The sequence below is a fragment of the Carcharhinus amblyrhynchos genome, chromosome 16 (genome assembly GCF_965287045.1).
Source record: "Carcharhinus amblyrhynchos chromosome 16, sCarAmb.v2.hapA, whole genome shotgun sequence".
In the NCBI taxonomy this organism is placed as follows: Eukaryota; Metazoa; Chordata; class Chondrichthyes; order Carcharhiniformes; family Carcharhinidae; genus Carcharhinus; species Carcharhinus amblyrhynchos.
The window spans coordinates 3,389,280-3,411,454 of record NC_137339.1 but is presented as its reverse complement, the minus strand read 5'-3'; the positions used below and the strand labels follow the sequence as shown (position 1 = coordinate 3,411,454).

The 22,175-nt window shown below is 48.9% G+C and overlaps 1 protein-coding gene across 1 annotated transcript in view; it reads right to left on the bottom strand.

Moving 5' to 3' along the window:
• Positions 1-22,175, bottom strand: part of col9a3 (collagen, type IX, alpha 3) — a 131,305-nt gene that overhangs the window by 77,737 nt on the left and 31,393 nt on the right. The window contains exons 6-10 of the mRNA XM_080205207.1: positions 13,021-13,065; positions 8,583-8,606; positions 6,244-6,297; positions 4,704-4,757; positions 3,807-3,851 (exon numbers count right to left, since the gene is read on the bottom strand). Of these exons, the coding sequence (XP_080061333.1) occupies positions 3,807-3,851; positions 4,704-4,757; positions 6,244-6,297; positions 8,583-8,606; positions 13,021-13,065 (222 nt within the window). The remainder of the gene's footprint in view (positions 1-3,806; positions 3,852-4,703; positions 4,758-6,243; positions 6,298-8,582; positions 8,607-13,020; positions 13,066-22,175) is intronic.

The following is a 22,175-nucleotide window of genomic DNA, read 5'->3' as shown; positions in this document are numbered from 1 at the left end:
GGAGGGGGTGCAGAGGAGATTCACTGGGTTGATTCTGGGGTTGAGAGGGTTGGCTTATGAGGAAAGGCTGAATAGACTGGGGCTACACTCATTGGAATTCTGAAGAATCTTATAGAAACATATAAGATTATGAAGGGAATAGATAAGATAGAAGCAGGGAAGTTGTTTCCACTGGCGGGTGAAACTAGGACTCGAGGGCATAGCCTTAAAATAAGGGGGAGCAGATTTCGGACTGAGTTGAGGAGGAACTTCTTCACACAAAGGGTTGTGAATCTGTGGAATTCCCTGCCCAGTGAAGCAGTTGCAGCTCCCTCATTGAATGTTTTTAAGGTAAGGGTAGATAGATTTTTGAACAGTAAAGGAATTAAGGGTTATGGTGAGCGGGTGGGTAAGTGGAGCTGAGTCCACAAAAAGATCAGCCACGATCTTATTGAATGGCGGAGCAGACTCGAGAGGCCCGATGGCCGACTCCTGCTCCTAGTTCTTATGTTTTAGATTGGGAATGTTTTCAAGGGAATGATGGATAGAGTTTGTCCTGATGTGCTGGAGGCTGGGAGTGAATCAGTCCGGGCTGATAGGAATATCCTCTTCTCGCTCTGCTGGCTGGAACTATCCAGCAGGAATTTCAGTTGGATAACTGTGATACATTTGCATCATGTTCCTTTTGCTTCATCTGTAGATTCCCCAACACCATACACTCTGCTGCTGCTGCCATGGAAACTGACCACCATCATCCCCTTCAGATTCCTACCCTTCCAGAACATCATCATTCACGGGATTATCCGCTTCCTCTGTGTCACCCTGTGGTCTCGGGATGGTGGTTCTGCTTCCATTCCAGCCGTAACCATCCCCCTGTCACTGAGTGTGTCCCACTCAGAACATCCCGCAATGCAGGTCAATCTCCTTGTGGTCTCTCTCCAGCCTCCCCTCAGAAACCCTGGAGACCCTGGTGATGGTTGTGGAGATTCCTGCCCTCCCCCTGAACCCAGCACAGTGGATATCCCACTGCTCCATGTGGACCTCACTCCCCATCTGGAGGATTGGTGAGGCTGAAACTTTTGAGGATAGTACATTTAAAGAGTTAGTCTTATTCCAGATGAAGTCTGTATGGGCTAAAAGGGAATGTCTGGCTGCAGGTGTCCGCTGGGGCCATATCCTCTCTATATATATCTGCCTTGGATACTGTTGGGCAACTCAGCATGAATGTCAAACCGGTGACACCTTGGGTGGTTCAACTACACTGAGGGGAAGGAACAAGAGGGAGTGGGGCTCCAGCGATTGGGGATCCTTAAATTCTGGAAGTGTGCCAAAGGATTGGAAAACTGCCACTGTGGTACCTTTATTCAAAATGGGAAGGAGGCAAAATGCAGGAAACTTTAGGCCAATCAGTCTAACTTCAGTTACCAAAAAAAATTAGACTCGATTACGGAGAGAATAGCAATGGATTTGGAAAGTCATAATCTGGTCAAACACGGTCAGCATGAAGGGGAAATCATTCTTTGAGGAGTTATCATCTAGAGTAAATAGAGGAGAACCAGTTGATGTGGTATATTTGGAGTTTCAAAAGGCATTTGATAAGATGCCACGCACAAGGTTATTATACAATACAGGAGCTGATAGAGGTAATATTCTGACATGGATTGAGGATTGGCTAACTAACAGGAAGTGATACAGATTCTTATCTCAGGTTGGAGGACAGTAACAGGGCTCAGTGCTGGGATCACAGCTCTCCACAATGTATACTAATGATGTGGAGGAAGGAACAGAGTGCACTGTGGGCACATCACAGCACCCAGTGTGAACAGCTCTGTCAGTGGGGTACAGCACCCAGTGTGAGAAACCCTGTCTGTGCCCACAGCACCCAGTATGACAGCCCTGTAGGTGAACCTGACCTATCCCACCTAGGAGAGCAGCTTTGCCCGTGGTAAAGGGTCAGAGCAGCAGCAAGGGAAGGCAGGAACGTTGCTGGAAGCTGGTTTTTACAGATGCATCATAGAAAGCAATAGGCATTTGGAACTTTACTGTATCTCCCCACCACGATGGTCTGCCCATCACGGACACTGGGTAAGTTGGCATGGTAGCTGTGAGGGTACAGGTTGGCATGGAAGGTTGGAGGGCCCTGGGAAGTGGTTAGAGGGCATCAGAGGTGTCAAGGGATGGGCTGGATGGGACATGAGGAGTGTGTAGTAATGGGCGGGCAGGAGGATTGAGGAGCGCGAGCTGGTTCTTGTTGGAAGTTTACTGAGTGCAAGTGTACTGAGGCAGACTGTCCATCCCCCAGCCTCCACACCCAGTGCCCTCTGTACTCACTCCGGGGTCACCCAGCCCAACCTCCAGGGGGCCTTGCCACCCCAGAATGAAAACCTGATCTTCTGGCCTGCGTTCTCCCGGGTGGGGTTTGTAAAGCTTGGAAATATCCCCACCCTGCGTTCCTGACACGGGAGCCAAAATCCAGATCAATGTTCCAATCTGTGAGAAATCTATCGGTGGGAAACGTTGACCCTGCTCGTTACACCCCCGGCAGATGCTGCCAGACCTGTTTCAATTTCTGCTTTTATTTCACATTTCAGCATCTGCAGTATTTTGCTTTTGTCCACGTAGCCACTCCCCCTCCTTCCCCCACCCCCATTTTAACACATTTGCCCTTTTCTAATTTACTGACATCACTCCGGTTTCGGCTGATTCGCTGTGAATGGTTTCCATCACCGTGGCTAATCCCAGCGTTTGACAGTGTGGTGTAAGTGTGTGGGTGGTGTTGCAGGGCACATTATAAACACCTCCAAGAGGTGTTGATTGGTGAGTGAGTCACCAGTTACCTGCCGATCTTTAATGGTCTCAGGTACTCAGGTGTGTGTACCTGTCCAGCATCAACACTTGCTGCGTACAACCTACTGCACCCAATCTCAGTTTAGAGACTGAGCAGCACACTCATCTGTTGAATCTGAAGGTTGTGGGTGTGAGTTTGACTCCAGAAACGTGAATACATAATTCAGACTGCCTCTCCCAGAGCAGCGCTGAGGAGGGGCTACACTGTTGGGAGGAGCTGTCTTTCAGAGAGAACTTAAATCAAGAGCGATGGTGCTGTGCTGTAGTCACTGGACTAGTAATCCTAAAGCCCACGCTAATAATCTGGGGACAAGGGTTCAAATCCCACTATGGCAGCTGGTGGAAGTCAAATTCAATTAATAAATCTGGGATTTAATGTTAGTCTCTGTAATATTTTCCATGAAATGAAGGATTGTCATAAAGTACCATCTGCCCCTTTAGGGAAGGAAATCTGCTGTCCTTACCCGGTCTGGCCTACACGTGACTCCAGAGCCCCAGCAATGCGGTTCACTCTCAACCACCCTCTGAAATGGCTGATGGAGACACTCAGTTCAAGGGTAATTAGGGGAACAAACCCTGGCCCAGCCACTGACCCCCACATCCCATAAAAGCCCTGCTGTCCCCTCAGGTGAACGTAAATGACCCCCGCTGCACCCTCTGGGGAATGTTTCTCCCAGCAGTCTGCTCAGTCTCTGCCCCTCGGTCACTGCCAATAAAAACAGGTGATCCACTCAACAATGTCACAGTTTTGGGGGAGCTTCCCGTGATTGTCACATTTCCTGTAACGGTGACGGCAATTCCGGAGTAGATTACCGGCTGTGAATGGCTTCTGCAGGTCCTGAGAATATACACGGTGCTATATAAATGCAAACTTGCCTTCCTTTTCAATTCTAAAGACTACTCGCTGTTGTATTTTACGTTATTTAAACAGTAAATACATTTCCAAACACACTGAACAGGAACGGTGCTGGGACACTTACGGAAAAGTCACCACTTCCTTCACCTGTGTAAAGGCCCGGGAGACCCTGAAAGATAAAGAATAAATACTTTTAAATTGTGACCCAGTTGCATAAAATAAAATAACTGAATGTGACATTGGGTGTTTCCAGTGTTTGGGAGATGGGGAAGTGATAACTCCTTTTACAACTTCTCCAATCTTCTTTCCCAGTGGATTCAGTTGGGAAGATTTCTGGCCAAGTCCACACTCCCCCCTCCCCCACACCTCCCCCCCTACCCCCTCACCTCCCTGGTGTCAGCTCCCCTTCTCCCTGTCTCACCCTGGGGTCTGACCCTCCCCGGGTATCCCAGCTCACGCTGCATGTCAGGGAGCTATCACACTCTGGCTGGCATCACAGTGTGGACCCACCCCCCCCAACCTCTCACTCAGTGCTGAGAGGGTGAAGATCTCAAATACAACAGCAACTTTCAAAAGGGATCAATACTTGGAAAGGAAGTTTTTGCAGGGCTCTGTGGAAAGGACAGGGGAGTCATACTAATCAGATAGCTCCACCAAGGAACCAGCACAAATATAATGGGCTGAATGGCCTCCTTCTCTGACCTTGCAGGAGGCAGCAGCACTGAGGGTGGATTAGCATCTTACTTGATGCAGTATCTAAGACCAAGTGTGACCCTCCAAGCACTAACATATCTGACAGTTGGCTGACTGATGACAGACCGCGAGTAACTAAGTCTGGTCTCCACCTTCACCTCAGGACAGTAACCTGCCCGACTGTCAGCTCACAAAGTTCTATCTTAGTAACCCTACCCCCTGGTGAAGTGAGAAGATGAACCCATTCTAACTTCTCCATGGCTGAATGTCTCAACCTCTAGAGATCATCCAAATATAAGTCAATGTGCTGAACTGGTGTCACACATACCTGAGGTCCAGGAGGTCCAGGTGGTCCTGGCAATCCAGGTAGACCATCTTCACCCTGAGGAATACACAGCACGTTAACATGGACTGGGTGGGTGCTGGTTTTAGCACTGAGTTGTGTTGGATCTGGGCAGTGTCCTCACTAAGTGGCTCTCTGCCATTCTCACCATACTTAAACAATCCATGGGGAAGTGTAGGGATGAGTCAATGGGAGTTCCTCCAGCCATCTCAGTGCAATAAATAGTCACAGTGTCAGCTCTCACAAAGCTCCTGATGGTCGCTTCCCGAGCGGTAATGGACAGGCTGAAGGCGAGAGCTGAGCATAAAACAATAAACAGCCACCAATGGGTAGTTCTCTCATCGAGGAATCTGGAGGTTGCAGGTTCAAGTTCTACTCTGGAGCATCAACCCATCATCGGGCCTGACACTGATACACTGCACTCAGGAATTGCTGCCTCGGGGATGTTAAACTGAGGCCTTTCCCTCTCAGGTGAATATAAAATCCTGAGGCACTAATTCAACAATAAACGCAGAGATCTTCCCGGCCAATCCTTATCCCTCAATCAATGACGCGAAAAAGACGACCTGGTCGTATCACATTGCTGTCTGTGGGATCTTGCTGTGTAAAGCTTGGCTGCTGTGATCCTTGTTTAGTGAGGCCACTTTTAGAAAGTGCTTCATTAGCTTTGAGGGGCTTTAGTGAGTCCTGAGACTGTGAAAGGAGTTACATCAGGAGAAACTGCTTGGGACCTGTTATGGTGCTCTACAAATTAAAGTTGTTGTTGCTTCGAAACAAACTCCAGGATTTCCTGGACACACCCTTCTGCGCCCTGGGGGGAGGGTTTCCCCATGAGCAGAGGGATATCTGTTACGATCCGCTGACATGTTGGGGTGATGGTGACTCAGTGAGCACCGCATTTATATTGGCTAATTGGAAACAGGTTAATTGGTATTTGACCAAATCGGCCGGACTGATTGGACAGTCAGTAACGGGAGCTCTGATTGGTGAAACCAGCCAGGCTCCCAGCCCAGGCAGCCATTGGTCAGTAAAATAAAACTGACCTTAGGAAGCCCAGGGGATGCACTGCTTCCAGTCTGACTCGGAGCGGTATCTTGTCACCATTCATTCCAACAAAGCATTTGGACACCAGGTAAATGGGGATGCCACCACCCACACATTCCTCTCCAAGTCGCTCACCGTCCTGACTGGGAAATATATCTCCATTCCTTTACCGTCACCGGGTAAAAATCCAACTACTTCCCTAACAGCACGATGGGTGTACCCACACCACAGGAACTGCAGCGGTTCAGGCAGCGGGTCACCCACCACCTGCTTCAGGGCAATTAGAGATGAGTAAAACCAGCCTTATTAGAGAAGGCCTCATCTCGATAAAGAATAACAGAAGTATCTGTTACAATGCCGGAATTTAAAACACTGAATTAAATAACTAGTCTCATGTTCCAACTGCACCAGACCTGTAAACAGTAAAACAAAGACAGTGTGTGGAATTGTCACTGTACCCGCTGTGAAACTGGCACCTTACCCTTTGGCCTTGAGGACCTTGTGCACCAGGCAGTCCAACATCTCCTTGAGGTCCCTGTGCAGATTGAACACAAACAGCTCAGGGCACCATCAGCTGGGTTAACGACAAAGCTTAATGCAATTATTTTCCACAGCACCTTAAATATTCTCGACGCTCTCGTTTCCTTCTCCATCAACAGTATGTTTTGTCCATACTTTACACTGTATGCTAATACATGTGGCAATAATAAATCAAACTCAGTTCACGCTGGGATGTCTTTTAATGATTCCTTTTAAAATCAGATCAGCCCAATCTGCAGCTACTGAGGAAAGTCATTCTGCAGCCAGTTTGATCCCCATTTCTGTCCTGTGTAAAGCACTCCTTCGAAATCCATCCCCCTGCAGCTGGCCAGGAGTCCAGGCTTAGCCTGTTGGTCACATCTTTCAAACTCATCCCCAAAGCTGGTGTTGCAGTTAGAGGCAGGAGCCCGTGCTGACCACACTATTCCAGTAATCAGCTAGCAAATCTCTCACCCCGGCCCCCTCCCTGAATTTGAGCTTGTCTAAAACCATTCCGCCTGTATGCCAACTCACACTAAATCCCATCCGCCCATCACCACCCCCCACTCCCGCCATGCTCGCTGGACTGCAGTGGGTGGGCCTGGATAGGATGCTCTTTGGGAGAGTCAGTGTGAACTCGATGGGCTGAACGGTCTCCTTCTACGCTGTAGGGATTCTTTGGGACTAATTCTGCATCTCCAATTTTAACCACTCCACCATTGGCAGCCTTCAGTCGTCTAGGCCCCAGGCTCTCCATTTCTCTCTCAGAAGTTCTGTCACTTTTCAGAATCACACTTTGTCTAATTTATGCCCTAAGGAGTACTTTGGGATGGGTTATTACAGTAAAGACACTGTTTTCTCCCACATCTTTAAACTGTGGGAGGAAACCAGAGTGCCTGGAGGAAACCCACACAGACATGGGGAGAACATGCAGACTCCACACAGCCAGTGACCCAAGCCTGGAATTGAACCCAGGTCCTTGGTGCTGTAAAGCAGCAGTGCTAATCACTGTGCTACCCACAATTAATAAGGAGGGAAAAGTTAGAGTATGAGGGAAAGCTAGCTAGAAACAATAAGAGTTTCTACAGGTATTTATTAAGGAAAGGAGTAAGTATAGTGAGTGTTGGTCCTCTAGTACTCCATATGGACTGCAGTGGTTCACCATCACCTTCACAGGGGCAATTAGGGATGGGCAATAAATGCTGGCCAGCCAGCAATACCCACATCCTGGAGACAAATAAAAAGAATTAGAAAATAAGGAAATGGGGGATGAACTGAACAGATATTTATTTTCAGTGTGGAGAATACAACATCCAGAACATCCTGGAAGAACATCCCTGAAATCATTACGAATCAGGAAGTGAAAGAGAAGAAGGAACTTAAAGTAAGTCTAATTACTAGGGAAAGGGCATTAAGAAAATGATTGAAATTAAAGATTGACGAGTTCCAGATCTAGTTGGGCTTCATCCTGGAGTCTGAAAAACAATAGTCAATACATCTTCTAGATTCTGGCAAGGTCCCACCAGATTGGAAAATGGTGATTGTGCCTCCTCTATTCAAAAACAGAGGGAGACAGAAAGCCAGGGCATTACAGATCACCGAACCTCCATCTGAGATTAAATTGATAGGATCTATTATTAACGAGATTATAGCGGGCTCTGATAAAATCTCAAGGCAGTCAGGCAAAGTCAACATGGTTCTGTGAAAGGGAAATCATGGTTGACAAACTAATTCAGTTTTTTTTGAGGAAGTAACAAGCATAGTGGATAAAGGTGAATCTGTGGATGTAACGTGCTTAAACTTCCAGAGGACATCTGCCATTGTATCTGATCGTATCTGCTACTCTATCACTGCCACTATTAACACTATTCACTCCCTAATGGCACCATTAATAGCCCCTCAGTCTCGTGTCCATGACATGTCAACGTCACTTAACTTTGACCCATACCCGACCTTCCATCCTGCCCCTACCCCCCTTTCCAATGTTATAATTCATCCCATTTTTATCCCTCTTCCGTTTGATGGAAGTTTTCCTGACTCAAATCATTGGCTCTATTCTCTCTCTGTAGATGCTGTCAGAGTTGCTGAGATTTTCCAGCGTTTTCTGCTTTTACTTGCAGACATCTGTTGGACCGAATGGCCTGTTTCTGTGCTATACAATTCTGTGCAACACGAACCCAATTACCTGACGGGACATGTACAATGGTAAAAAAAACTGAACTAGCTCCCTGTAAATAGCAGGGCATCCATCTCCGTAATCTCCTCACAGTGAGATTTCCAATGAATGATTGAATTTCTTACCGCTTCACCAACCGGCCCGGGCTCCTGTCAATCAAAGAAGAAAAACACAACAACAGCATCATTGTTTGATCCTGAAGTGGGTTAGTAGCCAGACTAATAATCACATCCACTGAAAGGCTTAATAATCACACAAAATCACATCAAACTCAGTCACACAGAGACCTCGGAACTCGATTAAAGCAGACCCAGATAAGAGTCAAGGACCATAAAACTCCCAGTTCGAAGGGAGGCAGGAATCACACAACAAAACCTCCATCGCACTATCCACAGCTGCAGCTTGTCAGTGTCTGTTCAAACAACAGGCAATGGGACATCTGACGAAGGGTCATTCAGACTCGAAACGCTGGCTCTATTCTCTCTCTGCAGGTGCTGCCAGACCTGCTGAGATTTTCCTGCATTTTCTGGTTTTGTTTCAGATTCCAGCATCTGCAGTATTTTACTTTTGGATTAATGGCCCAGGAGAGTTGATAATATAACTATCATAATTGTGCCTAGAAGTTAATAGATAAGTAGAAAGAAATGCATGCATAATGAGATTACAATTAGGTAGATGTGCACAAGTTGTAATTGGACAACTATAGCCTTATGTTATGCATGATGTAAACCGAATCAATAGCTATGAGTGGATACAGTTAACTTCTATGCAAATGTACATCTCTGATTTGTAAATGCTATTGACTTGTAATTGAATCTGGAAGTATATCTGTCTGTGTGAAGCTGTATCCAGTATTCTGAACCAGTTGGTGTGGAACCCTTGCTATAATTTGTAATAAAGGCCAATTTTAAAACTCTGAAATTCTTTGTCTGGTTACTTGAGGGGAGCAAAGTCCTGAAGCAGCTGGACAGCTCATTTTGCCCCACGTCAATCCAATGAGTGCCAGCTCTCTGAAAACGTTCCCAGCTTTCCCTGTTCCCTGTTGGAGCTGACACACAAAGGCCTGGCGAGGGAGACCTCCTCATAGGCCTGTTCTGGGCCTAGCCAAGCTGCTCATTAACAGGTCCAGGCACTGGATTGTGGAAGGGGTTGCCAGTCTGTGCTGTCTGTCCCTGTTTTATGGCTATGTTTGCTGCCAAGTGTCTCGGGAAGGGGAGTGTGATGTGTCTGCCAGCACCACCTAGACTTTCCCTACCCAGTGGGCACTGAGGGGGCTGGGGTGTGTTATTGAGCCTTTCAATCTCACTTTGTTTTGATGTTTTGAGTTTCCTTTGAGATTCTGTTTACTTTAATACAGTATCCCATCAACCCCTCTGTCAATTTGATTGTTTTAGTTTATTATTTAACTACAAGAAGCGCAGTGAGGTGGATTTTACATCGAGGGTGGGTTCCCCATATCCCTGTGTAAACCTTAGGCCAAGCTCCGCTCCGGTTAGCCGGTTCCCTCCACTTTAATTTCTCTGGCGATGTTTCTTTCCTGAGAATGAGGAGGGACGTCTGTCCATCTCCAGGAGGATTTCCCACCTCGTGGATCAATTGGAGGCCTGCGGTTCGGCACATTGGCAGTGCCAAGGAGGGGCACTGGTCACAGCTCAGGGAAGGCGAGGGAGGCGATGGCCTTGTTGGATTATCGCCAGACTATTAATCCAGAAACTCAGCTAATATTCTGGGTTTGAATCCCACCACTGAACTCCATTAAAAATATCAGGGATTAAGAATCTGCTGATGACCGTGAAACCATTATCGATTGTTGGAAAAACCCATCTGGTTCAATAATGTCCTTTAGGGAAGGAAATCTGCCGTCCTTACCCGGTCTGGCCTACATGTGACTCCAGAGCCACAGCAATGTGGTTGACACTTAACTGTCCTCCAAGGACAGCTCGGGTTGGGTGATAAATGCTGGCCAGCCAGCGACAGCTGTGCCCCACGTATGAATATATATATATTTAGAAGCTGGTACCACAGATAGGCCCAGGAGGTGGTGTTCACTGATGGACCCGGTCATCCTAGAAGATCTGGGATCTCACTGGGAGCAGGCTGGCAGGACCAGAGAGGGGGTGTGGGAAAGGGGGTGGATGTTGGACAGGACATGGGGAGGCTGTGGGAGTGTGGGGGGTGGTGAGGAGACTCTGATTGGGACAGCAGGCCCGAGAAGGTGGCATCTTCCTTTGGCTGAGCGGAAGTAGGCAGCACTGAATCTGACTACACGCCGGGCACTGGCTTCTCCCACTGCCCAGCAGGGTGAAACCCTGAACTGGGTCATGGGTGGGAGATCCGCCTGACACCTCCCTGCCTGTAACTTCATGTGAGTGGGTGGACCTGGCTGTTAGAATCAGTCCCCCCCATCTTTGCTGCTACTTGTTCCTCGCTCTTCGTTCCCCCAGATAATCTCCTTCTCCCCGGGGACACTGACTCCTGTTGTGACCTGCCACACTGACCAATAGGGTCATCTTGCCCCTTGCGCAGGGGCCCGCTGGTGAACTGTGGAAGGCTTCACCACCAGGACAATCTCACCCGACAGCTTGACATGGCATCACCGGAGCAGGGAGGGTGATCAGGAACCCAAATTAAATGACCTCTTTCCCAGAGGAGAGATAGAACATAGAACATTACAGCGCAGAACAGGCCCTTCGGCCCACGATGTTGCACCGACCAGTTAAAAAACAATGACCCCCTAACCTAAACCAATCCCTTTTCATCCATAAACCTATCCACGGATCTCTTAAACGCCCCCAAACTAGGTGCATTTACAACTGAATGTAAGGTTAGTTCTAGTTCTAGTTAGATAGTAAGGTTAGTTCTATCTCCCGAATCTCTCAGATCCAATCTTGGATTCTGTTTGACTCAGTGGCAGCCCATCTCCACAGGGATTTCCAAGTGGTGTCACAGTAACAGTTAGGTTCAGTTAGGCTCCTGCTCTGTCCAAAACCACAAGAAACTACAAAGGGTCATGAATGTAGCCCAATCCATCACGCAAACCAGCCTCCCATCCACTGACTCTGTCTACACTCCCCGTTACCTCAGCAAAGCAGCCAGCATAATTAAGGACCCACACATCCCGGACATTCCCTCTTCCACCTTCTTCCGTTGGGAAAAATATACAAAAGTCTGAGGTCACGTACCAACCGACTCAAGAACAGCTTCTGCCCTGCTGCTGTCAGACTTTTGAATGGACTTACCTTGCATTAAGTTGATCTTTCTCTACACCCTAGCTATGACTGTAACACTACATTCTGTACTCTCTCCTTTTCTTCTCTATGAAGAGTATGCTTTGTCTGTATAGCGTGCAAGAAACGATACTTTTCACTGTATGTTAATGTATGTGACAATAATAAATCCAATCACAGTCAGCTCTGGTACACTCGCCTCCCATTCGAAGGTCATGAGTTCAAACTGCACGCCACAAAAGCTGATTGGCTAATCTGGGCTGACATTCCCAGTGCCATACCCAGGGAGTGCTGCACTGTCAGAGGTGCTGAGGGTGAGATGGTAAATCGCGGGCCCGTCTGTGCTCTTTAGGTATTGGGTTATTTTGCGTTTTGAGAAAGAGTACAGAAATGAATCCCAGGCTCCTCATCAATATTTAATCCCTCAACCATCGGCACCAGAACAGGTGATCTGGTCATTATCACCTTGCTGTCCGTGGGATTTTACTGTGTGTAAATTGGCTGCTATATTTCCTACATTATGAAGTTGATTACACCTCAAAAGGTATTTCATTGAAGGTGGAGAGCTTTGGGATCTATCCAGGCTGTGAAAGGAGCTTCAGAAATACTTTTCCAGAATTTCTAGTTTGTCAATGTGTCATTTGCAGCAATAGTTGTTTGATGCAGAGTGGCAGGGTGAGGATGGGGTCCGGTTTTGAAAGCTGAGCACAGATACAGATGTTGTACAGCTTGTTGACTCCACTGTTTACAGGCAGGGCCTCGTACACATCAATACAAGTGTGTGTGTGAGACACAGCAGCAGCGTCGGAGAACTGAAACTTTCTTAAAGAACAGCAAGTTTAAATTTGTTTATTTATTGGTGTCACAAGTAGGTTTACATTAACACTGCAATGAAGTTACTGTGAGAATCCCCTTGTCGCCACACTCCGGCGCCTGTTCGGGTACACTGAGGGAGAATTTGGCATGACCAATGCACGTCTTTCAGACTGTGGGAGGAAACCAGAGCACCCGGAGGAAACCCATGCAGACACGGGGAGAATGTGCAAACTACACACAGACGGTGACCCAAACCGGGAATCGAACCCAGGTCCCTGGTGCTGTGAGGCAGCAGCACTAACCACTGTGACACCACTGACACAAGGTGATGAGATTGTTGGGTTTACTACAAGGTGACAGGACAGACACACTGTTTTAATTCAATTTTAAGTTTCAAATTCCAACGACAGCGTTGTTAGATTAGAGAATTGCAACATTAATATCCATCCCATGATTCACACCGACATCATGCAGTGCGGAGGAGACAGTATAACTTGCTTCCAATGAGATGTATACTCACTGTCACTCTGGACACTCCGGGTGGGCCTGGTAATCCAGGATCTCCCTATAAAAACATCAAATATACTCAATTCTACAATAGTACAATACAACCGCCTGAACACAGGAAATGTGACGCAGTCAAGTCCCACAGAGCCACTTGTCAAGGCATTTGAGTCCAACTCAGGGAGTGCCGCACTGTCAGAGGGTCAGTGCTGAGGGAGTGCCGCACTGTCAGAGGGTCAGTGCTGAGGGAGTGCCGCACTGTCAGAGGGTCAGTGCTGAGGGAGTGCCGCACTGTCAGAGGGTCAGTGCTGAGGGAGCGCCGCACTGTCAGAGGGTCAGTGCTGAGGGAGCGCCGCACTGTCAGAGGGTCAGTGCTGAGGGAGCGCCGCACTGTCAGAGGGTCAGTGCTGAGGGAGCGCCGCACTGTCAGAGGGTCAGTGCTGAGGGAGCGCCGCACTGTCAGAGGGTCAGTGCTGAGGGAGCGCCGCACTGTCAGAGGGTCAGTGCTGAGGGAGCGCCGCACTGTCAGAGGGTCAGTGCTGAGGGAGCGCCGCACTGTCAGAGGGTCAGTGCTGAGGGAGCGCCGCACTGTCAGAGGGTCAGTGCTGAGGGAGCGCCGCACTGTCAGAGGGTCAGTGCTGAGGGAGCGCCGCACTGTCAGAGGGTCAGTGCTGAGGGAGCGCCGCACTGTCAGAGGGTCAGTGCTGAGGGAGCGCCGCACTGTCAGAGGGTCAGTGCTGAGGGAGCGCCGCACTGTCAGAGGGTCAGTGCTGAGGGAGCGCCGCACTGTCAGAGGGTCAGTGCTGAGGGAGCGCCGCACTGTCAGAGGGTCAGTGCTGAGGGAGCGCCGCACTGTCAGAGGGTCAGTGCTGAGGGAGCGCCGCACTGTCAGAGGGTCAGTGCTGAGGGAGCGCCGCACTGTCAGAGGGTCAGTGCTGAGGGAGCGCCGCACTGTCAGAGGGTCAGTGCTGAGGGAGCGCCGCACTGTCAGAGGGTCAGTGATGAGGGAGCGCCGCACTGTCAGAGGGTCAGTGCTGAGGGAGCGCCGCACTGTCAGAGGGTCAGTGCTGAGGGAGCGCCGCACTGTCAGAGGGTCAGTGCTGAGGGAGCGCCGCACTGTCAGAGGGTCAGTGCTGAGGGAGCGCCGCACTGTCAGAGGGTCAGTGCTGAGGGAGCGCCGCACTGTCAGAGGGTCAGTGCTGAGGGAGCGCCGCACTGTCAGAGGGTCAGTGCTGAGGGAGCGCCGCACTGTCAGAGGGTCAGTGCTGAGGGAGCGCCGCACTGTCAGAGGGTCAGTGCTGAGGGAGCGCCGCACTGTCAGAGGGTCAGTGCTGAGGGAGCGCCGCACTGTCAGAGGGTCAGTGCTGAGGGAGTGCCGCACTGTCAGAGGGTCAGTGCTGAGGGAGTGCCGCACTGTCAGAGGGTCAGTGCTGAGGGAGTGCCGCACTGTCAGAGGGTCAGTGCTGAGGGAGTGCCGCACTGTCAGAGGGTCAGTACTGAGGGAGTGCCGCACTGTCAGAGGGTCAGTGCTGAGGGAGTGCCGCACTGTCAGGTGTGCTCTCTTTCGGATGAGACATGTTTCTGAGGCTGTGTTTTGTGAGTGTAACAGTTGGTATAAAGTGTGGTAATTACATTGTTACAGACGGGTGGATGGTCATTACTTTAACCTGCAGAGGGGTGTAAACACAGCAGGAACATTGGGTTTGGGAGAATCAGGAGGAGTTTGTGTCTCAGCTGTATGAAGAATAAACTTATTGAAGGTTAGAGCTGTTATATTATTCCTCCACCATAGACTATGAGTGATTTTAACATGCCGGCCCTCTCAGATGGATTCAGAGAATCAGAGAATAGTTAGCGCACCACTGGAGGCCATTTGGCCCATCACATCATGCTGTCTCTCCGCAAGAGCAATTCACCTAATCCCACAAATCCATCTTTTCCCTGAAAATTATTTCTCTTCAGAGAATTATCCCAATCTCTTTTTGAAATCCTCAGTAGAAGCTGTCTCCAGCACACTCACAGTCTGTATATCCCAGACCCTAAACACTCTGTAAATAAATCCCCCAGGACAACATGCTTCTTCCCTCAATTTGTGTGACCTCATTCTTGATCCTTCTACCAATGGGAACAGTTTCTGTCTGGACCCTTTATAATTTTATACACCTCTGTCAATCCCCCTCTCAATCCTTTCCAAGGAGAACAGCCCCCAGCTTCTCCAATCTATCCGTGTAACTGAACTTCCTCATCTCTGGAGCCATTCTTGTAAATCTTTCCCACATCCCAGGAACATCCAATAAAACTATTCAAAGGTGAGCTGAGGCCTTCTTTAGGTCTAAATCTAAACTTCATTCACGACCTGGAAGAAAAGGGAGCTGGATTTTTGGGAGCTCTCTGACAAAGGGTCATCCAGACTGGAAACATCAGCTCTGCCAGACCTGCTGAGATTTCCCAGGGTTTTCTCTTTTGGTTTCAGATTCCAGTATCTGCAGTAATTTATCTTTTATCCAAGATGTTAGTGAAATGGTTTTGTCTCCTTTACAGGTGATTGCGTGTTCATTGTAACAGTTAAGGCAGTGCTGAGACTGGGACGTATAACCACCCCTTAGCAATGTCTTTGTCAGATTGTTTCTCCCTCTAACTGGTAAGCTTCAACTGAAAGGTCAGCATTGTCAATGTGGAAAAGTCTTCACATGAGGTTTAAAATGTTTCTCTAACGGGATTTGTCCTCATTCGTACAGTTACTGTGGAATATCTGTTTCTCTATGCAGTGAGATTTAGGGGCTACTCAATGGCTTCCAACAGAGCTCGAGAGATGCGTGCATCAAGTGGACAATGGGTAAGGAGGTGAAGGGGAGGGTGAGGGAGTGACTGAGTTAGTGATGAGGTGGGGGAGAGAGGGGAGGTGAAGGGGAGGGTGAGGGGAGGGAGTGGTTAGAAGGGATTTGTGGGCCACCAGCTTTAAATCAGCGCCAGGTTTAAAAGGAGGCCTGGTGTAGACAGCGGGCAGCGTCTGAGCGGGCAGTGGAGTGAGGGGGAAGCAGAGTGAGTTATTAGGGCTTAAGATCAAAAAGGGCTTGGGGGAAAAAAGGCCTGGTGAGTTCGTTTGAAAAAACAAGGAAAAAAAAATTTTTTTCAAGACTACTACAGTGAATAATGGAGGGGCATGTGATGTGTTGTTTCTGTATGATGTGGGAACTGGTGGACCCCAGGGTTCATCCCAGTGACCATGTCTGCAGTAAGTGCAGGTTGCTGGAGGAGCTCCAGCTCAAGGTGGATGAGCTGGCCTCTGAGCTACAGACACTGAGGCTCATCAAGGGGAGAGAGGGTGCCATTGTCAATGGGGTGCAAGTAACATCCATCCCCCCTAGACTGGCTAAATCTAAGGGTCAGGGACAAGAGGGGGCTGCTGGGAGGAGGAAGGGGGGTGAGGAGCGGAGGCCTCAGCCTCTTAATCTGCATAACAGGTTTGAGGTTCTTGCTTCCAGTCTGGAAGAGGACGAGGCAGGTGAGGTCGGTGAGCAAACTGCACACGGTGCAGTGCTGCAGCAGGACATAGGCAAAGAGAAAGGGAAAAGGAACGTAGTAGTTATTGGGGATAGTGGGGTGAAGGGTATTGACACTGTCCTTTGTCACAATGACAAAGTGCACAGAAGGGTGTGTTGTCTGCCTGGTGCTCGGGTACGGGATGTCGCAGCTGGGCTGCAGAGGAACCTGGAGTGGGAGGGTGAGAATCCGGTCGTTGTGGTTCATGTGGGTGCCAACAACGTAGGCAAAATGCGAACTGAGGATCTGGGGAGGGAGTATGAAAAGCTGGGAATGGAATTAAAAAGTAGAACCGACAAGGTGGTTATCTCTGGGCTACTGCCTGAACCGTGTGCAGACGGGCGTAGGGTTGACAGGATTAAGGAAGTGAATGGGTGGCTCAGGGATTGGTGTGGGAGGAATGGGTTTGAATTTATGGGGCATTGGCACCAGTATTGGGGTAGGTGGGACCTGTTCGGGAGGGATGGGGTTGGTCTGAACCGTGCTGGGACCAGAGTGCTGGCGAATCGAGTAAAGAGGACTGTAGACAGGGCTTTAAACTAATTAGTGGGGGGGAGGGTGCGAGGGTAGGTGACCTTACGAGGTCTAAAGTTAAGGAGAGTGTACATGTAAGGGAAGAGGCCGAGGATGTCCCAATAATAGAGGGAGTCGGGGGCGTAAGTATAGTTGGTAGCGTTACGGCAAATAGGGTCCAGGTGAAGGCTGGGATGAAAGCGCTTTATCTGAATGCACGAAGCATTCGGAATAAAGTGGATGAGCTGGTGGCGCAGATCAGCACAAATGGATATGATCTGGTGGCCATTACAGAGACGTGGCTGCAGGGTGACAGGGACTGGGAGCTGAATGTACAGGGCTATCATGTGTTTAGGAAGGATAGGCAGGAGGGATAAGGGGGGGGCGTAGCTCTGCTGATTAAGGATAGCATCACGGTGGTAGCAAGGGATGATATTGGAGCCAAGGAGCAGAGGGTGGAATCGTTGTGGGTGGAGATTAGGAACAGCAAAGGGAGGAAGACGCTGGTGGGTGTCGTCTATAGGCCCCCGAATAATGATCTGGAGGTGGGGCGGGCTGTTAACGCGCAAATAAGTGTGGCGTGCAGGAATGGGACGGCCGTAGTTATGGGGGATTTCAATCTGCATATTGATTGGTCGACCCATGTTGGACGCGGTGGGCTCGAGGAGGAGTTCTTGGAATGCTGCCGGGATCGTTTCCTCGAACACTGTGTGTTGGAGCCGACGAGGGAGCGAGCTATCTTGGATCTGGTGCTATGTAATGAGGCGGGTAGAATTAGGGACCTTGCGGTGAAGGATCCTCTTGGGGAGAGTGATCATTGTATGGTGGAGTTTCTGGTGCAGATGGAGGAGGAGAAAGTGGGTTCCCGGACACGCGTACTTTGTTTGAATAGAGGGAAATACGGTAGGATGAGAGAAGAATTGGCGAATGTGGACTGGGGGAGCGCGTTGGAAGATAGGTCTGCTGAGGAGCAGTGGAGGATCTTTAAGGAGATCTTTCTTGGTGCTCAGCGGAAATTTATTCCGATGGTCAAAAAGGACCGTAAGAGGAGAGGTAATAAGCCGTGGATAACGAAGGAGGTGAAGGAAAGTGTTAAATTAAAAGCGGAGGAATTTAGAGTAGCTAAGAGTAGTGGGCGAGAAGAGGATTGGGAGAGGTTTAAATGTCAACAAAGATTGACAAAGAAATTGATAAAGAAGGGTAGGAGAAACTATGAAGCTGGGCTAGCGCTTAATATAAAAAAGGATAGCAAGAGTTTTTATAAATATATAAAAAGGAAGAGGCTAGCTAGGGTGAACGTTGGTCCTTTAGAGGATGAGAAAGGGGACCTAGTGGTAGGGGATGGGGATATGGCTAAGGTATTGAATAACTTTTTTGTTTCTGTCTTCACGGAGGAGGACGTGAATAATTTGCCGGGTGTTAGTGATGGAAAGGTGGTAGGACTGGAGGGTCTTAATGACATTATTGTTACTAGAGAGGCGGTGCTCAACAGACTGGAGGGGCTGATTGTGGACAAGTCCCCAGGACCAGATGGAATGCATCCAAGGGTTCTGAAAGAAATGGCGGAGGTGATAGTGGATGCCTTGGTGGTTATTTTCCAGACGTCGCTGGATTCCGGGGAAGTGCTGGATGATTGGAAAACGGCTAATGTTACGCCGTTGTTTAAGAAGGGTGCCAGGCAAAAGGCGGGGAATTATAGGCCGGTTAGTTTAACGCCTGTTGTAGGTAAAATGTTAGAATCTGTCATTAAGGAGGAAATTGCAAGGCATCTTGAAGGGAACTGCTTGATAGAGCAGACGCAGCACGGTTTCATTAAAGGGAAGTCGTGTCTGACAAATTTACTGGAGTTCTATGAGGATGTGTCTAGGGCGGTGGATAGAGGAGAGCCGGTGGATGTGGTCTTTCTAGGTTTTCAGAAGGTGTTTGACAAAGTACCTCACAAGAGGTTATTGCAGAAGGTCGAGGGACATGGAGTTGGGGGTAGGGTGTTAGCGTGGATAGAGGATTGGTTGTCAAATAGGAGGCAGAGAGTGGGGGTCAACGGGTGCTATTTGGATTGGCAGATGGTGACTAGTGGAGTGCCCCAGGGGTCGGTGCTGGGGCCTCAGCTATTTACCATTTATATAGATGATCTGGAGGAGGGAACCGAGTGTAGGGTGTCGAAATTTGCTGATGACACCAAGATTGCGGGAATGGCAAATTGTGCGGAGGGTGTGGAGAGTCTGCAGAAGGATCTAGATAGGCTGGGCGAATGGGCCAGGAAATGGCAAATGGAATTTAATGTTGGCAAGTGTGAGGTGGTCCACTTTGGTAGGAATAATGGTAGGAAGGACTATTACTTACGTGGCGAAAAACTGCAGCAGGCGACGGTGCAGAGGGACCTCGGGGTCCTTGTGCATGAGTCGCAAAAACCCAGCTTGCAGGTGCAGCAGGTGGTCAGGAAGGCGAATGGGATGCTGGCCTTCATAGCGAGGGGGATTGAATATAAAAGTAGGGAGGTCTTGCTGCAGCTGTATAGGGCATTGGTGAGGCCGCAGCTGGAGTACTGTGTGCAGTTTTGGGCGCCGCACCTGCGCAAAGATATTTTGGCCTTGGAGGGAGTGCAGAGGAGGTTTACTAGGCTGATACCGGAGTTGAGGGGGTTGAGCTATGAGGAGAGGCTGAATAAACTGGGCTTGTACTCGTTAGAGTTTAGAAGAATGAGGGGAGATCTCATTGAGACGTATAAGATGATGAATGGGATGGATAGGATAGAGGTGGAGAGACTCTTCCCGCTCAAAAAAGACAGTAGGACTAGGGGGCACAGCCTAAAGATAAAAGGGGAGCGGTTTAGAACGGAGTTGAGGAGGAACTTCTTCACTCAAAGGGTGATGAATCTCTGGAATTCTCTGCCCGTTGAAGTGGTGGAGGCTGCCTCGCTAAATATTTTTAAGACGCGGACTGATGGGTTTTTGATAAGAGAGGGGATTAAGGGTTATGGGGAGAGGGCGGGAAAGTGGAACTGAGCCACGACAGATCAGCCATGATCTTATTGAATGGCAGGGCAGGCTCGAAGGGCTAGTTGGCCTACTCCTGCTCCTATTTCTTATGTTCTTATGTTCTTATGTGATGAGGTGAGGGAGACAGGGGAGGTGAAGGGGAAGGTGAGGGGTGTTTGAAGTGGATAATAATGAGTCATTGATTGCACTGTCAGCACAGGGCTGTAGCTTTTAGGGAGGTAAGCAAGCTTATTAACCTACTCACTCTGGATTCAGCCTTTTTCCATTCTGGAAGGTCCATCTCATTGAATCATAGAATCCCTACAGTGCAGCAGGAGGCCATTCAGCCCATCGAGTCTGCACTGACAACAGTCCCACCCGGGCCTTATCCCTGTATCCCCAGACATTTACCCTGCTAATCTCCCGACACTAGGATCAATTTAGCACGGCCAATCAATCTAAACAACACATCTTTGGACTGTGGGAGGAAATCGGAGCACCCGGAGGAAACCCACGCAGACACGGGGAGAACATGCAAACTCCACACTGATAGTGACCTGAGGCCGGAATCGAACCAGGGTCCCTGGCACTGTGAGGCAGCAACGCTAACCACTGTGCCACCGTGCTGCCCTGGGAATACGAGGTCTCCTAAGGGCCCCCACCCTAGGAGTATCCCCCACTCTGCTGGTAGTCTCAAGATTGAGGAGGGATTACAAAGGAGGGATCAGCACCTTCTGATTCCCACCCTCTGCTACAAAAATATGGCCCATTTTATCCATTTATTTAACTCATTTGCTGTCTGTGGGAGCTTGCTATGCACAAATCAGTTGCCATGATCCCTGTAATAACTACATTTCAAAATTATTTAATCGGCTGTAAAGTGCTTTGGGGCATCCTGAGAATGTGGAAGATGCTATATAAATGCAATGTCTTACTTTCAAACCAGCTCATCCTAGCAAATCAGCATCATAATGCAGAGCTGATTACAAAAAGATCATGACCGTGGAAATTGGATGTGGAAATGGCCATTTAGCCCACAAAGCCCACTCATTTCACAGGCCATGTACAATCGGGGCAATCTCTAACTGGACCAGCTTCTTGAAATACCATGGGAACTCCACAGTTTAAAATGCTCTCATTGTTTCAACAGCTTGTTTGTTAACAGAGTCCTAAACGCTATCATTATAGAATTATTAATGATGACTTCTTCCATAACCTATTATTATCACAGTGGGAGGCAGTATGTTTGGTTTGACTGATGATTCAAAGAGATTATAAAGGGGTAGTTGGCTTTGGAATGTTATCAGTACAAATGTTTGTTTTGAATAAGTATTTGAGGGGAAATAAGTTTTCAAATGGCTTTCATGAATGTGACTAGTGTATGATATGCAATGGATACTTAAAACTTTATTTTATTTCATCCCAGCATTGCTCCTGAGGTCTGCCTATTGTGGATGCTGGATGAGTTGACATAGAGGGTTTAAGGTTAAAGGTGGGCGTGAGATGGCGTGAAGTTGGCCTCTGGGCTCTAAGGAGCATTGGGGATGGATGGGGAGTCATAAATTGGCACTACATTGGTATAGGGGCTATGAGGGGCTATTGGAGTGGGTAAGACATGAGTTGGGATGGATGGAGCATAGGGACTGGGTAGGGATGTGACGGGTGAGAGCTAGAAGGCCTAATATTTACCAAAATAACTGGGATGAATGGTAGGTCTTCAAACCAGCTCACCTCAGCACTTGGCAACCCTGTGGCTGCCTCAAATCAGTATCCAGGTGGGGTGGGCCTGATTCCATCCATCACCTTACTCCATACGCCCCCCCCCCATTTGCTCCCCACCCCTCTCCCGTCCATTCCCAGCCCCATTCCAACCTTCCCCCGTTCCCTGCCTTCTTCCCACCCCTTCCCACACCTTTTCCTCACACAGTTCCATCTTCTTCACCTCTCCCACCCTTGACAGTCTCCCGCTGGCAATGGGATTGAGTTGGAAGTTGCCTGAAGATTCTGCTCTCACACTCACTGAGCTTCACAACGTCAGACTTAGTAAGCAGTCTCACATCACCAGGTTAAAGTCCAACAGGTTTATTTGGTAGCTCGAGCTTCCTGAAGGGGTAACACTCTGAAAGCTCGTGCTACC